The 19,106-nt window shown below is 39.8% G+C and overlaps 1 protein-coding gene across 3 annotated transcripts in view; it reads right to left on the reverse strand.

Annotated features, from left to right (window-relative positions):
* Positions 1–19,106, reverse strand: part of Ntrk2 (neurotrophic tyrosine kinase, receptor, type 2) — a 345,349-nt gene that overhangs the window by 80,157 nt on the left and 246,086 nt on the right. For all 3 annotated transcript variants that reach the window (XM_005387932.2, XM_005387931.2, XM_013516029.1), the window contains one exon: positions 8,532–8,662. In XM_005387932.2, the coding sequence (XP_005387989.1) occupies positions 8,532–8,662 (131 nt within the window). The remainder of the gene's footprint in view (positions 1–8,531; positions 8,663–19,106) is intronic.

The raw sequence follows: 19,106 nt of genomic DNA on the forward strand, positions 1-19,106 counted from the left end.
TACAAGATTCACAGCCATGTACTGATTGCTACTATCTTTTTTTCCACAGCCATCCTGGCTCTAAGGGTTCAAGTCTAACAAGGCCATCATTCAAAAGCAAACACAGGTTAAGTTGTGATTCACATACTTCAAAATATCTGCAGTAATGGGGGGGCACTGATGGGTTATGCTTTTATATCTCAACAAGTTGCGTATAGTAGAGAATGTTGTCTTAGGACAATAGGCAACTAATTCATAGCCACTGTTATATTAGAAAAATACAGAATTAAAAGAACAAATCAGAAGTTGACCACCAACATAAACAAGTGCAATATATTTCCAGGCTTTGAATACACCAACATAAAATCGGCCAAGATGACTTCACTAGACCTAGTGAAGTTGATGGTTCAGGATAGACCCTAACTTAATTATGAATTGGTTCAGCACATCTAAGTAAATCAGAAGACAACACAATGATTTCAGTGCATGTGTTCCAGGGATACAAAGGTGTGAAATGAATCCTGCAGATTTTGTGGCAAATAAGTTCTTGTTAGAGTAAAGGAACTAGAGCTCCGGTGGCCCAATGGCTAGGATTTGGTGTTCTTGCCACCATGGCCAAAGTCCAACTTCCAGTTAGAATGAAATGTTTTGTTTTTGTTTTAGCTTTTCAGAAAAGATGTGAATAAACTGGAGACAAGCCAAAAAGAGGGTCACTGAAGTGACTGAAAAGACAAAAAACAGACCCCCTATCAAAGGTTAAAAGTTGAAGTTATTGGAAAGAGATATTAGCAGTGCAGCTTTATAACTGGGGCCTTCCTAGTTCAAGCGTACAAGAAATTCTTACAAGGAACACTCTGATTTGTACCTTACAATTGCACGTGAGCATGTGTGCGCACACACACACACACACACACACACACACACACACATGCATATGCCACAAAGGAATGTACCCACACCTAAGAAAAATATGGATCTATTAAACAATGTCTGCACAATGAAAGTGATCAAGCTTTTTAACAAAACACTGTTAAAAGTGCCAGAATTTCTATTCCTAGGCCCTTATAAATATAGATTCAATAGTGGTTTGTGCAGCATTATATCCTGTTAAAGTACAGAGGTGGCCAAAACGTACCGTGAGTGCTTAAGTTAAAACAAAATATAAATAAAAGATGAGAGACACGTTGCCATTAATATCCCTCAGAATGTTCCCCCTATTCAGATACACTCATCCCACCATTACTGTTACTTTCCGGAGGATTTTTGGAAGACGTCTCTGTCAATGTCATTAGGAGGTGTGACAAGAAATATAGTGAAGGCTGTAGCAGAAAGGCAGCATTGCAAAAATGTTACAGTGCATCCTTATCCGCAGCATTCACTGGATCTGACATCCTGTGACCTCCGGCTTCCTCCACATCAAGATGACCATAAAAGGTAAACCTTTTTAATTGGTTCAAGACATCAAGGCAGTGATGGCAGCATAACCCCAGAGACTCATGAAAGTGGGCTTCTAGGATGGCTTCAGGCAGCGGCAAGAATGATGGGATGTGTTCAAAATGAGGGAAAGTATTTTCAAGGCAATTAATGTCGATAGGTCTTTTACTCTAATACTTTTTTTAAATGTAAACATTCACCAAAGTTTTTAATCACACCTCATCCAAGGTGTGATATGAACTCTCCATCCATATGAACTCTCCGTTAGCGTGATATTGAAATGTTCTTTTCAGTTAATAATCTTGGCATCAACTTCCATTGTGTGGGAACAATGATTTCACGTGTCAGCAAGAATGGAAAAATGGGATGGAAGCAGAGGAACAGGAAAGGATGGGAGAATAACCTCATAATGAAACAAGATGCAAGGACTGACATGATTGTCTTGAAAAAAAGAGCCATCTGCCTTAGAGCTAAACATGGGCATGGTAATGGAGTCAGTGGTCTCTCCATGCTGTTCCTCATGTATGAATGTCTCCTTGTTCCAAGATTCCAGAAATGAACTCTTATATTTGACCTGTTTTACATGTTCTGAGACAGGTGGCCCTAATTGCCTCCTTTCCTGAAAGTGGCATCTTTGGAAGCATGTGGCACCTTGGACGATTAGATTGGAGCAAGGTGGCATGACACAAAGACTAAGTGGCATAGTGTGTGACTAATTGCAATAATTGGACCCATAGTGTTTCACTTCTTGAAGAAACAGAAGGTGAATCATGGAGACATTATGGGTGGTAGTTGGTGTAGAAGCAGCAGCAAAATAGTAGGGAGCAGCAGACGTAACAGTGGTACTAAATTAGAAGAAACCCCCAAGGAGACTCCCCAGTGTTCTACTGAGAAGATAAATAAAGCACAGTCACAAGGACTACCTCAGATCCTGAGCAAGCTCTTGGAGCCCAGCTGTTCCCATCACAGTGAGTTCTATCTATCCTGCAGCTGTCATTTTGAGTTCTCCGTTATTCATTTATTTCCTGTAAGGTCTCTTTCCCTCTTGCTTTGGCTATAGCACCTCTAATATTATTCCTGGGAACTGATGCTTCCTTGTGTTCATTCCATACTGACTCCATCTTCCATTACAAGAGATGGGTGTAAGATCCTGACCTGCACAGCCAGAATATTCCGTTCCAGGGCTTAGGATCTGGTCCTATAACACAAGGTGAGAGACCAGGAGTCGCTCCTGAAGTTTTGCATAATTGTTGGGAAAGGGGAGGTCCCTTACTTTTGGATCGCAAGGATGAACAGTTTTATCACAGCATGATAAATCTACCTGAGAACAAAGCCAAGATAGAGCAAAGCAGAGCCAAGAGATGGGGAAAAAGAGAAAAACAGGGGCAGAGAAAAACTGTTGATTGTCTGGATCCAGCAGTACCTGAAGCTAGTATAAAAGTAACTAGATTTTCCAGTAGCAGGGATTCCTAGGAGCCAATAAATTTTTTTTAGGTTAAACTACTTTAAATTTGATTTCCAGTTAACATTATTTTTTTCTTTTTAGGAAAGCTGATTATGAGATTTTGCTTACATTTCCCTGAGGTTCACACACTGTCACAGGAATCCAGTTTTTCTATTTCCAGTTATGCTATTGAATTAAATTTATACTTGGAAAAATTTCTCATCTCTCCATGTGGATGAACATAACTAACATGCTACTTCATATGGCTTGGTAAGTAGCATTGTGTTGGATTTCCTCATGTTGTTATACTGAGCCGCACATTAATTGTTTGATCAGCCTTGCATACCTATGTCTGTTAATCTGAGCAACTATTCTGAAGATAGCAATATGTAATACAATAACCACTGTTAATTTCCTATCATCTTGTTTTAAAATTCTGTATTGCTTTTATTGTTTTTGTGTTGTTTTGTTTTTGTTTTTGTTATTTTGTTTCTGTTCTTTTCCCTTTAAAATAAAATTTAAAAAGAAAAAATTTAAGAAATATTTTTGACAAATAGAAATGTGGTGCACTATGAATTCTAGACTGAATCTGAGAACTGGGCTTGATATTAGATGACCTCATTCAAGCTGTTTGACATTGGATGAGTCATTAATCTTCCCTGGTTTCCAGTTTTCTCCTTAGCAAAATGTGGCCATCAAGCAAAGAATATCAATAATAAGTCTCTGTATCTATATAGTAATTCTATATTACTATACAGTAATTCCACCATTTGTAAAATGATCTTTCATCAGATTACATTATTATATAGCATCATTATGGTTTCTTTCATCTATGACTATCAATAGTTCACCAAATAAGTTTCTTACCTAGAAACAGCAAATGCCAATTCTTTACTCTATCGAAAGGCTATTTTTCTGTGGTCAGTATGTCTATCCATCTATCCCTCCACCATTTACCTACCCATCCCTTCATTTATCCAACAAGCATTTATTATATGCTGCTACATATCAGGCAATGTACTAAAAGGCCTGCGTTCTACCCTGGAGAATATTCTACAGAAACGAGAGAGACAAACATTCATTGGCATTAACTCAGTAGGCCCATAAATGCATATAGAATTTAGAGGCCCAGACAAATGCCGTAAAGGACAAGGACAGAGGCCTCGGTGACGTATGCCATGGAGATCTGATTTGGTTGTGGGGATGGGGATGAATCAAAAGTAAGTCTTCCAAAGAGCAGCCCGAACTGAGAGCTGATGGGTGAGCGGAAGCTGCCTGGACCTAGGGGCTGGCAGGGCCATCCAAAGACGACAAAGCCTGCAAAGTGTGGGCTGCTGCTTTGACTGGACTCTGGCTTCAATTCACTTTTCTAAAACCTTTTTTGGAGAAGAACACCACTACTTCCTCTGTTGGAGAGAAGAAATTCAAAAACCTGAGAAACAAATGTTCTAAGTCAGATACCAAAAAGGTGTCTGCTGAAGGCAGATTTCACCATTTGTTTTGTGAAGTCTTTCTCTGTGGCACCTCTGACTCCTTTTACTTACTCCTTAGGAAGTCATTCGACTTCTCTGGGTCTTGGTTTTCTCACCTGTACAATACGAGTCAGGCTCTATATATATGATTTGTAAGGTCTCTGTCATAGTCCGCATTCTGTTTCTAGAAATAACCCTGAGTTAATAGGGAGGGAAAAGCGAGGCCATAGATCTTATAAAGCAGACTTGTGGCTACATTTAAAGAACAAAAAATCAGCTTGCATTCATAGTTCAAAAAAATGTAGGAACTGCAGCTTGGATAAAGCCAAAAATAGCTACCCTACATTAAGAGTTAATGCAGGGAAACTGTTACGGTGCTTCCTTGAAGATTCAGTTACTTAAAGGTAAAGGAACTCAGTTTGATCAAAGACTAGTTCTTCACTTCTCATCCGCTATGTGGCTTCCTTGACTGTAATTCAGTGTAAAGGGAAAAATGATTGACAAACCCAGCTCACTGAAAAACCAAAATATCAAGAAAGGAGCAATCCAGCTGAATCCCAAAAAGCAAGAAGTATAAGCGAGACATGTTTAGCTCCCATGTGCTCTTGAATACCTGCACATGCCTTTGAGCTACTTACATCCTAAACTGGTTCCTGCGGATCCCCTGAGTTCTTAGATCATTTGGGAGACTCACTAGAATTTACAGGAATCTGACATCTGTCAATCTGAAATCTGAAGGTAAAGCCTTGCATTTCAAACTGAAGTCAGCTCCTTCTAGAGAAGGAAAAAGGACAATAGCTGCTATTTCTTAGCATGCATAATCAATGCTGCAAGGGTTGCTAGGCAACAGCAGAAAGGCTGTCAAACATGCCTGGGTGCCTCCAATGGAAAAGAAGCAACACTGGCAGCTACTCCACCGAGGTGAGGGGCTGCTCCGTCCTGGAAGCTGTGTTCAGTCGACTTTGTTCCTTACAGTGTATCCCTTCTTTCTGTTCAGGGACGTACCATAGACATTTTCCTCACAGGCTTATTTAGCCTTTGAATGTACTTTGAGTAGGCCAGAGCTCCCCAAATAAGCACATCAGCTGGAGAGAGGCAGCACTGTGAGAGGTCCATGGGTTATTCTGATCCAGCTCATGTTAGAGCTCCTGGAGGGTCCAACTTGTCTCTCATGTAGAGGCTGCAGCCTTGGAACTCCAGACAGCTGAAATGCACACCCTCTCTGAGGCTGGAAATTACTCTGGCTAAGGCAAGCAAAACCACTGGTTTCAACACATGTCACATGCGAGGGCACAGAGATGGGGTGTCGTAGGTTCGTGCCCATGGTGCTGGGATGAGTTTCTAACCTGCAGAGCCTCTGAGCTCCCTATTTGGGAAAATAATTTCCTTCAAATTTGAACAAAGAGGGGGCTAGCAAAGAGAAGAAGCCAGGATTTGATAAAAGATTGAATCGGTTTTTTCTTTTTCCTTTTTTATTTTTACTTTTTAATATCTTTATGAGTGTGTTTTCAATAGATAATAATTAGTTCATTTTAGGGACTTGTACATGCACATGTGACATATAGGTCATTTTTACTCCCCATAGCCCCCTCTCCCTTTTTTCATCTCTGCAGAGCCTACTTCTTCTTCCTCCTCATCTTTCTTTTATTTTACTCTTTAAACTACTTACAGTTTGGGTCTCTCAATTACAGAAACCATGCAACATATAGACTTCTGTGTCTGATTTATTTCATTTAGAACTATGATCTCAAGATTCACCCACTTTCCTGCAAATGACTCAAATTTATCATCTTTATGGCTGAACAGTACTCCATTGTTTAATATATACATATATATGTGTGTATATATATATATATATATATATATATATATATATAAACATTTTATTTACTCATTCATTTGTTGATAGGTATATAGGCCACTTCTTTAGCACTATTGGTTAAACAGCAAACATTCATCGTTGGTCATCAGAAACATATTTGGCAAAGTCAGGGTTGTGTGAAGATTAAGTCCTGGGTTGAGTTCAAGATGGACTTAGGGCTGCAGTTGGGATTTATACCAGGGAAGGGCCTCACCGACGATGATTATGAGACATATACCCAAACAAAAGCAGGCAGTGGACAGGAAAGTGGCTTTTCCTAAGGCCAGCCCAGGTATCTGGGGCTAAAACTGCTGTCTCTGGCTAACCTCTCATTGTTAATAGTACCATCCTTCAGGTCCTGTTTTAGTATATGTCCAGATGGAAATGGAGCACATAGGTTGAGAAGGTCCTGGATTTAGCTATGCAAGATCTTCTCTCTAAACCTTGCAGGAAGTAGAGAGCTATAGGCACAGAATAAGGAATGACACTAAGATGAAAGGCTGTACCACTAAGAACTTTGTTGAGTCTACCTGTGAGGTCTCCAAGCTATTCTTACACTGCTATCCAGGATTCCTTACTCTCCCAGAAAGTTCTCACATTCAGAGTCCCACTTGCAACACCATGGAATGAATTAAGAGTTTCAAGGCTTGACTTAGACTACTGGAGGGCTTCCAAGTAGTGTGAATAGTGGGCCAGAGCACAGATGTAGAGTCTTCAGTTCCTTGCCTACAATACATGGCAAGGCTAGGATTACATGTTCCTTACAACTCTTCTAGCTCCAACATTTGATCAGTCTGCAGATTTGCAAAAATAAAAATACCTTTGGTCACATTTATCAAAAAAAAAGAGAGGAAAACAAAGACTGCAGATATAACATGGCCAAATGTTCTGAACATTTTGAGCAAAAAAAAAGATGACAACAATTTTTAGAGTAAAAGAAAGAAAAGAAGAAGCAATAGCAACAGCAGGAAGTAAGTATCCCCAAGGCCACTGCAGAATTTTCACTTTAGTACTTTCCACCCCGTCGGAACTCACATCTTGCTGGGATCCTCCTATCTCTCCTACCACCTCAAGTTCCCCACCCATTTCCCTGTCTTGGAGAGGTGACGGTGACTTGTTAGATTCCTCACCCCTGGGAAAGTCTAACCTTTACTCAATGAAAAGTTCATCTTAGGAACCTCCTCTGAAAGTTCAGGGCTATCATACCTCTTGGGTAGTTTCTTTCAATAACAAGGAAAGAAAAGTACAGTTTTTCTTTATTGGATGATCTTTAGCATAACCATTAGGTCCTTAGTATGGTAAGTTCAAGAATAATTTTACTTTTCTACTTAATTATCCATATGCTTATACTAAAAAGTTTTAATGCTGAATATACCAGCAGAAGAATATACACTTGATATAAAAATATGAAATATTTCCCTGGTTATAATTAGTAATCAAATGTCATTCACATAAATGTTTCTTATTTTGGCAAAAATATAACACAACAGAAAATTCAACCATCTTGTATTAAGCTAAGAGATTAAATTTTTGCATTAGTCATGTCAGTATTCATTTGTCACTTAATTTTATAAAAGCACATTTCTTTTAAGTGTTTGATATATAATACCTAATACTTTGGTGAGTTAAAAATGTTTTTGATGATGCATACATTAAGGATCTACTAAATTCTTTTGTATTAGTTTGTTAATCCTTGTTTTAGAAACCTCTGCAAATTTTATTCCTTTCAGTAATAATTTTTTTTATTAAAGAACAGTTTCCCTTTTGAGTTTTGGGGACTATGATGGACTTTTTTCCTGCTGCTTGGTGGAGTCCATAGGAGACACCATCCACCTCTTGATGAAATCATGACTGTGCTGTATAAAATCTTGTAGTATTGGGAACATTTGGGAGGGACAAGATGCAGTATAAGAGAACAGAGGTTGAGTGGGAAGTGGAGTGAACAGCCCTACCTTTCAGAATCTTGAATGCATAAGGCCCTGTTGAACGTGTCATAGGACCAAACAATCTAAGGGAATGAGTTCCAGTCTCTAAAACTTAACTAGCTCATTTCTGTTTGACCCACTGACATATCCAGAATTTTGTTAGCATGGACTTAGACAAATAGCTCAGAGCTTTTCACAGCCTGTAGGTTTGTTGGTTGCCCCTCGGAAGAGCTCATGGCAGCTGAGCATACCCAAATATCCTCCATCTGCCTGTTCAAGTAAAGGAATTTGAACACATCCACCATTGTATACATAATTTAGTCCTGAATTGGCCACTAAAATGTAATAAAATAAAGTAGAATTTCCACAGAGTAGTGTGACCATAGTTAAGGACACATTCTGGGATGTTCTCTTACCTTCACTGCCACCAAGATCTTATCCTGCTCAGGACAGAGGTTATAGCATTCAGCTAGGAAAACTTTTCCAAAGGCTCCTTCGCCTAGCTCCCTTTTCAGAACAATGTTATGTCGCTTGATGTGCTGAACAACTGTAAAAGAAAGACAGAATCGAAATTGGAATTGAAGCATGTTGCGATGAAGGTTAAGGTGGAGAATCCATGGTCTATACACTGAACTTGCAGGCCCAGGGTTTTCTGCACAGAGTGAAGCAGAGAAGCAGGCTGTCCATCTTCACCATCTATGACTCCCAGTGGCTGGCAAGAGGCTTCACTGGCTTATTCTCCAGAATTCAGCTATTGTTTGTGATAAAATTAAAGACCTAGCTGTTGACTCCAAAATATCATTAATGAACTTTAAATGAGAAAAGGGAGATGTGAGAAAGGAATTAATAGTAATGACAAATCTTGCATGAGGCAGACATTTTGCATATGTGTCAGTCATATGTCCAGTGGGAAAGGCAATGGAATCCCCAAGAATCCATCTTTCCTGGTTAAACATTCCATGCTCCCAAGGAGAGAGACTCACAGCATATCAAGGGGAAATGCAAAAACTATACATTGCTAGTTAAGGCACAGGCCTCATCATCCCTGTTTGAGCCTTCTAATGAGATGAGCTAGACCTTGAGATGGGCTAGACCTTGGCTGAGCCTCAGTGACTCCTTTTGTTTAGACAAGAAATGCCTAGACCCTATGGTAATAGCTGGTTTCCTTAGTTCCAGGTCTAAGATCATGTCCTGGTTTTAGCTCCAAAGCCAAGAAGACACAAGGATAGGTGAATCTGGAGAATAAAGACTCTTTTTCCCTACAGTTGGGAGCAGAACTGGTCAAAGTCATTCATCCATATGCCTTTTCATATAGCAAGACAAGGGGCAGTCAGGGGTCCTCAGACCTCACTGGCTACAATTTGGAAACCAGAGAAAGGCAACACAGAAAAATGGAGCTGCTAGAGCAGCCGGAAAGGAGACTATAGGAGAAAATTACAGTGCAAGTTTGTGCCTCACTGCTTAGGACTTCAAATGCTGAGTCTTAACATGGGAGTTTTCCCGATTTAAGTCAACGTTCTTTTCAGAATCTCTTGTCCATGAACAAAGTATAGCCAGCCATCCCTCCATATCTGCCAGTTCCACATCTGTGGATTAAACCAACTTTGGATAGAAAATATTTAAATCCCACCCCCCCAAAAAAAACCCACACACAACAAAGTAAAAAAAAGATTGTTTCTATGTTGGATTCAGACAGGCCATTCTCCTTGTTATTATTCCCTAAATAATATAGTATAGCAACCTATTACATAGAATTAACAGTGCATTAATCACTATAGGTAATCTAGAGATGATTTAAAGACTTCAAGAGGATTCTGTAGGTTATATAAAAATGCTACACTGCTTCACAACAGGCACCTGAGTACCCTGGGCCTTTTTATCACAGAGGAACCTGGGAACAAATCTCCCACAGATACCCAAAGACTGGATAAAAAAGAGACTGTGACTGCCCTCCCCCACACCCACAGCATGGAATGTGAAGCCAACAGTATACTTTCCTGTTATTTTCACAACTCTATGGAATCTTCCTGTCTGTATTTTACAAATGGGGAAACCGACTATAGAAATTTTAAGGATACAGTCTGGGGATGGAGGAGCTGGAATTTGAAGCTAAGTCTGTCTGAATTCAGGGCCTGTGTCTTTCCTTCTATACCACAAAGTATCTTTTCAATTATAAATTGTGTTAAACGTGTTGAGAGACTTGATGTACATATGACTTAAAGAACAAAATAAGAATCACCTTCCTGCTTCCTCTGCTTAGATCACCCTTCAAAGCCCAGTTTAAGTTCTTACTTCCAGAGAAGACCACTGTGATAACAAAAGATCTTCTTTTCTGAACTGTTGGCATAGCTCATAGTTTTTGCTTAGTTGTATTGTATTTTATCTCCGATTTGGTACACCCTATAGGTTCTCTGAGGTCCCAGGTAATCTCTGTACATTTTCTTTGTCTTATTCGATGCTTTAGGTACTAAGCACAAAGTGGAGATTCAGTACTGTGATGTATTTTGATGCACTTCTTTGAAAGTTTTTTCATTGACTGTAACATGTGTTAAAAAAATGATATAAACTACAATTGCAGCTTAATAAGACTAAAATGAGTACTTATGAACCCATCATTCTATTTAACACTACAGCTTGAATATTCCTTGCCCCAAACTTCTTGTAACTAGAAGTGTTTTGGAGTTTTGATTTTTTTCAGATTTTGAAATATTTGTGTATGTATAATGTAATATATATAATATTATATATATATATATATATATATATATATATATATATAGAGAGAGAGAGAGAGAGAGAGAGAGAGAGGGATTGTGATCTTGGGATCTTGGGAATAGCAGAATTCAGAATTCATACACAGAGCACAGAACCTATGTATGTTTCATATACTTTGTATACATATAGCCTAAAGGTAATTTTATGCAATACTTCAAGTGTGCCTGAGTTTTGCTACAACACATCATACGAAGTCAAGTGTGGCATTTTCTTGTGGTATCTTGTCAGTACTCAAAAAGTTCTGGATTTTAGATTTTGGTCTTTTTGGACTAGAGATGCCCAGCTCATGATATTTTAGAAGCAGTGTTGTGTTGCTATATTCTTACTTGATTTTATCTAATTTCCTACCCATCTCCCAGAGATAGCCACTGTCATAAATTTTGTGTGTATCATTTCCATTATTATTTTGCTTCCAGTGACACATCCCTAGCAAGAAACTGTTCAGCTTTGCCTGTTTCTGAATGTACATCAGTGGAACCCTATCTTACGTCTTTCAGTCAACAATGTCCTCGAGCTTGAGTTACACTATGTATATAGTAGTAATTCTTCCCTTTGACTACTTTATAATATCTGTGCAAGAGCTATACCAATGTACATTTGCCCATGCTGTACTGGTGCACACCTATATTATTTCTTTTTAGATATAACTTTATATAAATTTTAGGAAGTGATTAAAGTTTCTTTTTAATAAGATTTTTCCCTGATAATTCATGTGGTTTTGATCCATTAGTGACTCTGTGAGCCCCTGGAACTTCAGGGTGAAAAAAATTAAAAGGTCTTTTTATGAGCAACAATATTAATGCATACAAGAACATGCATTAATTTCTCATGCTGTAGTAGCAGTGCTTGGATTTAAGAGGAAAGAAATATGTTCATTAGGTAGACTGCCCACATAAAGACATAAATGTAATTCTTGTGAAGAATGAGCTCCCCTATTTAAATCTAATATTTAACTCCCTAGTTGTCACATGGTTATTGGGAATTAAATTGCCACTTGATTTACTTCATACTGTAACCAGACCAAGGCAAGTATTAAAAGTTTTTGCATTTGATTTACACATTTTTCCTTTTAATATTCCAAGAAGTAGAAAAAGCTAATGGAAAATTAGTTTTAAAAATCATAATTAATTCCATCATCTTCAAAACTATAATTAATGAGGCCAGTTTTCTCAAGTTGATCTTGAAAGCAGAAAATGCATCTTTTCTTTAGAAAATAGGCTATTTGCATTTCTTTTTTTTTTTTTTTTTTTGCCTTGCTGTGACTTGGAGTATAGGTTACCTGAATGGTGTCCTTTTGCCAAAGTATTCCCTGTAAACAAAACACATTTTTTTATTTTATAAGATGGCTGCCACTGGGGAAAGAAGTAACCATTTTCTATTTGTATTTGTATTCCTGACAGGTCTTCAGAGGCTTTTACATGACACAGTTGGTTCTATATAAATATTTCTGCAAAAATAGGTTTAATAAACCCAGATGGAAGCTGTCATTATATTATCTCATTTAACTGACAACAACTCTACTGGGTGTGTGGGTGATGAAGCAGCCCCCTTCTCTGGGATGAGAGGAGTGTGGAGAAGATCTAATCTGAAGCATCCACATCACTGAGGTAAGAATTTCTTCTCATTCTCCTCTGGGAGAGCAACAGGTTTACCTCACTCTGCTACTTCTAGTCTCTCTTCAGCACCACAGGAAGTCCTGCCTTACCCAACCTTTCACCCCATCAGTGCTCTCACAGGCCCCAGTCAACATCCCTCACTTTGTGTGTCCAGCAAACTCTCGCGCAGTGCCCTCTGGGCTCACGGCCTGCAAGTCCACAGGCTCTTCACATTCCCAACTCTCATCACACTTTCTCCCAGCTCCTGACTCAGATGAAACTTTGGCTGTACCCTGAGAGCGCCCTGGAGCTCCCCATGCCTTCTTCAAGGAAAGATCTCTGTCCCTTACCCATAGTGTGCCAGCACCTGCTTCCAATTTTTCCCCCCTCTAAAGCCCCAGTTATTCTGAAGCACTGATCTTAGGCACCATCAGCCTGTACCTTCTGCCTCTTTGTGCTGATATCTTGTTCACTCTCCTCACCACCTTGCTCCAGCCTCACACTTCTGCTCCACCCTATTGATGCCTTCCTACTCAGGCTCTGAGAAGCAGACAGGTTCCAGAGCTTTCCTAAGCCACAGCAGCACTGGGTTGTCCTTTATCCTGTGTCTTTCAAGAGGAAAGGAAGGAGGTTGCAGGCATAGGAAGGCTTGGTCTGACTTTTGGCAGGGCATTAAGCTGACTTTTCCTTGGAGCACGAGCATCTTAATGAAGGAAGCAACACAATGATTTCCATTCAACACAAGGTCTTTCTGTCACTGTGGACCAGCACTTAGAATATTACTGTCTGCAAGGGCCATATGCATATTTTGATTCATTTCCCATAGAGTGTCCTGAATCAGAGGACTCCATGATAAATAAGAAGTTATGGTGTGAGCATGTAAAACTCTTACATGCTTCCTTTCTCTCCACTTTGGGGATTTGAGTAAAACCATATCAAACAATGGGGATAAGCATAATAAAAATAAATAAATTAGATCCTGAGCTCCACTATCAATGGTTTCCTATGCTGGAGGAAAACTCAAAACAATAGCTGTTTTTAAAGTTTTATGAAAAAGTTTCTCTTTGAAATTCATCCTGGCCCCTTCCTGCCAGTCAAAAGAAGTATCCGTAAGAGCCATGGTAACCACACCGCCAAGCTTGCGTGTCTGCACTTGTCACTGGTGGAATTTTCCTGGATGGAATTTGGTGACCTTGGTAATCTGTGTCCTGAGCACCAGAATGGAGCCAATTTCCGGTTTTATGTCAGCATCAGGTTACAGTCATTGAAAACCACATTGAGTCATATAGATTGTTTAAATAAAATTGCCAGCATGGAATCCTCTCAGAAGTGAGTATTTTATATACACACACAGGTGATAAAGTATTAATCCATGCTTATATCCATTACCACTAAATCTAAAAGTAATAAAACTGTAAATAAATATAGCTCTATCCCCCTAAGGTCTCAAGTAGGAAATATCTTTCCTGTTTCCTCTGTAATATGATTCCTTGAAACTGTGGCCCAGTAGACACAGTCTCCTCAGTATACAGACCTTAAATTAAATGTTTATTGAGAACCTAATACTATGCATGCCAAAGACTATATGATCTGCAGTTTAAAAGAAACACATTTTAAAGTTTTGAGCTAGGAGGCAAACAGCGGTATACCTAGAAGACAATGCTCTGTGCTAGGAGCTTCGGAAGCCTTCTCCTCTCCCTACAGGTCCACACGCATGTTCCATCTTACAGGTGATGGGGACAGAACTCAGAGGCCATAGAGGTAGACTCCCTGTGCATGACACATCAGTGAGTGGGGCTCAGCACAGTACCGTGACACAGCTACAGAGCCACCAGCTAGGACTCTGGTCCCCAGCATTTCAGAAGCATGACCCTGGACTCCATGACTCAGGTCTTTAATCAGGACTGATCGCAGTAAGTGTTTTTTATCATTAAAATTAAAACAAGTGTTCCAGTTAATAAATATCCTTTCTACAAGGTACTCCTGAGTAGAATTTCATTTGAAAACTGCCAATAAACATAAAACATGAGCATGGACAGAAGAATCCAGAAGCTAAGTGTTTTGAAATATGCTAGAGCTTGATGTGAAAAACAAGTAACAAAAATTCACTAAATAATTTACCATATGGATCTCATATTGAATCAAGAAAAATCATCTACCTTATAAAATAAATGTGCAAAAATTGAAAACTATGGTGTTTAATCTTATGTTCATTTTTATTAAGATACAAGTCAGTACTAAATTGAAAAGAAAGACAGTTAGGATCCACAGAGAAGAAAAGAACAAATATTTATAAATAATAGGAATGATGAAATAGGGGATGTAACAATCCCAGACCATTTCTAAGCACTTTTCAGAAAAAAAAAATCCCAGTGTGCACTACCATCAATTAATTTTCAGCTTACACTGGATGAGGTCAATAACCATAGTTATTTTGCAGGTAGCACCACAACTAATTGACTTACTTGCGGCCATTCAGCAGTCTACTTACTTATCATTTTCCAAGCACTATTTCCAAATAAATGAGGAAACAGGAAGGGAAGAGGGCACCTAACACATGTTGATTGCTAGCTGGGGCCAGAGAATGTGCAGATATTCACCAGAGTCACCAGTCTTCACAGAGATCTGGGAGGGTATTCTGAACTCCATTTTCAAATTTAAGAGAAAAAAGAGGCTCAGATAATGAACTAACTTGAAAGTGTACAATGGGTAACAGATAGGGTTTGAAGTCTTTCCTCTACAACATTCTGTCTTTGGTCACCTTAGGGAAAACAATGAGGGAGAAAGACTGAAAGTTTTACTTTGTCTACTTAGAGAATCACAGGCCTATTTTTATCAATTTAGTTCAACAGACCATTATTAAGCATCAACTAAAAATGCCTAGGCATTTTTCTAGGGCCCAGAGAAAGGGAGGAGTGAAATAATATTTGTCTTCCAGGAACTCACAGTCTAAACATGCAAGAAAAACATCTGTGTATAATCGATCATGCCATTAACTTACATCTTTGCTTTCTTCTCAAAAGCCTTTGAAAACTTTATAGACACAAATAAAAACAAAAACTCAAGTCAAGTGAAGTGGAAGAGAAAAGTAAGATACAGCATTAAATAGAAATGCAAATAAATAGGTTCTAGAGCCCTAAATGGTTATTAAACCTAAGTCACAATTTGACTCTAAGCTTCTTGACTGGAGAGGTTAAAAGGCAAACACAATAATTTACAAAAGTTGGCTACCCATAAGTAAAAGCGTGGAAATTCCTTCTGGGCAGTAAGATTCCTCACGGCAGTTAGTTTTCACAGGAATAAATCAAAGGCATTTCCCATAGGGAATTGGTATAAAGATCAACCTCCTCAACAATGCCCTTAGAGTAAATGGCAAATTTCCTAAAAATATCTCTCCTTGACCAGCTCGTTAAGAGATAAACAAATGACACAAAAGCCAACCTCAACCCAAGCACTGCACAGAGAGTCTATAGCTCTTAACATCACAGTGGCATGAAAATAAATGCTTATGGGAATACCCAAGAGCACTTTGGGCATGAAGCTGATGAATGGATGTAATTTCCCTGAACCCACTGCTGAGCCTAGAACACATTAGGCAGTCTAAACTATTTTATAAATAAATAATAACATTAACATGTAAAAATAGGTGAGTTATTGAACAAAAGAATGGAGTGGTGGGGAGCACAACAATTAAGGTAGGGGATGAAAAGAGCAAGGACAGGAGGAAAGAAAAGTTCGGAGTGTATTTAAGAAGCAGTTACTTGTCTTGGTTGTTTCTTGAAGATGAGCAGCAGGCAGTAAACTGTAAGGGAAGAATAGGGTGCATCCGTAGGAGCTTTCAGTGTTTCACTAAGTTGTTTAACAAGTTTGGGACTAGTAAATAGGGACTTGTGGACAAACGACATCTGCTCTGTGTTCCCATTTCTTCATCTTTAAATGATGGGTCTAGGGTAAATGGTACCTAAAACCTGCTCTATTAGATCAATGGAGAAAATATAAATTACATTAGGAATTGTACATATATGTTCATACATATGCATCTATATTCAATAACTCCATATTGTGCATACATTCAATAGCTCTGTAAAACTCGTATCAGCATACAAAGTTCTCATATTGAAGATCTTCGAGGACGGGACAGATCAGGACAAATCACCAGAAAGATTATTCTGGATGCAGTAAAGGTGGAAGCAGGAAAGCCAGTTAGAGAGCAGAAAAGACTTTATTCTCTCAGGGGCTGGTGTGAGCTGAGGGTGGGAGCCATCCAAAACAGGTCCATCTCCCCCTCCAGCCCGGTTCCCATCAGTCCATTGGAGGCGTGGAGCTTAGCATGACTGATCTTTTGTTGGAGATTCTGTGCACAACTAGGAAAGCAGGATCGAGTCATGATCCCAAAGGGAACACAGGATATTGTCAAGGACCAGTTCTTCATGACCAACTACGAAGAGGACCAGGAAAGACAAAGGAGACCAAACTCAGGAGCAGGAGATAGGGCTCCAATGATGTCAAGACAGCAGAGAGAAAGTGGAAATGGGAATGGCGAGGGTACTTGTAGGAGATGTGGGAAGGGCGGGAGCATACTGGGCCATGTAGGGATAGCACAGAGGATGGCTGAGGAGACTTTGAGATGTGAGGGTCCTACAAGGTAGGAGGAACAGTAAAGAGGGAGAAATTAAATAGGACCCTCCAGAAAAAGGGAGAAGGCAGAAAGAGAGGGAGGAGGGAAGGAAAGAGGAGACATGGTTAGTAGGGGAGAGTCCTAAGACAAAGAGGACAGTGGGATGGGGGTACAGATAATTTCTATGTCAGAACAGAGATTTTGAGTAAGTAGCTCTAGGGGCCTTGACTTTGATTATCAGCTTAGCCCTGGGCTACAGAAGGAGCAAAAAGATTCTCAGGGATTTGCAAGGAACTCCAATAAGCACAAGCCATCCTAATCCTTCAAGCTGAGCCTCATCCATGCAATTAGGACATGACACACTCTTGCAGGGTTGCTTCCCCTTCCTGAGAGACACCAGTACCTTCCTGAGTGCCTCATACCACAGCTACTAATAACGAGTGAACCTCCATCTCTAGACCAAATTCTAACACATGGCAGAGTGGTTGGAGGGGTAGAGAGAGCTGAGCACCACTTACTTGAACGTTACAGCAGAGAAAGCCTCAAAGATATTTGAAGTTAAATCCCTACAATTTCTTAGAGATAACAGCCAAGGGTGGGGGGAGCCCCAGAAATCTTTCAAGCCGTTAGACTGAAAGGAACACCACACTTCAAAATACACAGACGGTACATCCTTCGCTTTGACATCCCCTAACAGCCAAAATTATATCTGTTCCACACACTGGCATGTGGTAGAATTGGATTGATTTGCCCTGACAGCTCTCCCCACTGGAACAATACTTGTCAGTCAGCCCCGGCAATGTTTGTATTTTCGAGAATCATTATGCAGACTGATTGTACAAAATCCTGGCAGGTGGGCCAGACAGTCTTCTCTGCCTCCCCTCCAACTCTGTGTCTCTGAGCCCCAAAGTTTGCTCCGTCCCTGGGGCTTGACAACCTTCTTTTCACACCCTGCTTGCCCTGCTGCAATGTCTGTGTGCAGAATTTCATGTGCATTTTCCATCCTGGGGTCTATGTCACTACTGGGTTCCTTCACTCTGTGCTCCCCACAGCTGTCCATCCCCCGATAACCTACTTAAGTTTGCTGACTGACTTCTGCAAGTTAGTTGGCCATCACCAATGTACCTCTACAGGAATGCTCCCACTGTGAAAAAATATTTTGTCTTTGTTGGGGATAACTGAAAAACCACACCAGTGGTCATTTAGGGCTCCCCTGACTTGCACCTCCAGTAATGAACAGTTTATGCTGACATAAATATATTGTGTATCTTCTCTTAGTAGGAGGGGCAGAAATAGTTTAGAGAAATACATATATAACAACAGTGCAATTAGAATGTGCGCTGGTGATGAGGACCAGCCAAAAGCTGCATAGCTGGGCAGCTCAGAGAAGGTCTTGCGGATTCCCAGAGCCAGCTGTGGAGAGTCAGGTTGGAGTCTTTATGAAGAAATTCCTGGATACAAGAGCAAAGGGAACGTGCTTACCTTAATGAGCAATGGGAAAATAGTGGGGATTTTATAAGGTCCAAAACACCAAACTGGCTTCCCAGGCTGCTTTTTCTGGCTATGGACACTACCCTAAGTCCATAAGAAGGGAGATGCTTAGTCAAACTCACAACCAACCATATGTGGCCAACGTCTGAAGGATGGAGAGTCACAGAGTTCTGGGTAGATCTCAAATATTTTTCATCTCTCGATGGCTATCTATCCAGTTAATATGCACAGCAGGGCTCTCTGATAGTTCCTTTTTGATGTGCCTACCTGAAGTCTCATATTTTAAAAGACAGTGTCCTTGAAAGATTTTTATAATACTTCCAAACCAACATACTTCTCTTACCCCCCACTCAACATGTAAGCGTCTGTGTGGTAAGAGCCATGGTCCTGTGGAAGACTGAAGAACAAATAAGACAAAGGGACTAAAGAGCCACTTCACTGCACATCAGCTGTCTGCTAGATATTGTGTTGAGCATCCCTACATCATCTTGTTCAAATATGTTTGGTTTGGG

Source organism: Chinchilla lanigera, unplaced genomic scaffold (assembly GCF_000276665.1).
Source record: "Chinchilla lanigera isolate Chin_1 unplaced genomic scaffold, ChiLan1.0 scaffold00031, whole genome shotgun sequence".
Taxonomy (NCBI): Eukaryota; Metazoa; Chordata; class Mammalia; order Rodentia; family Chinchillidae; genus Chinchilla; species Chinchilla lanigera.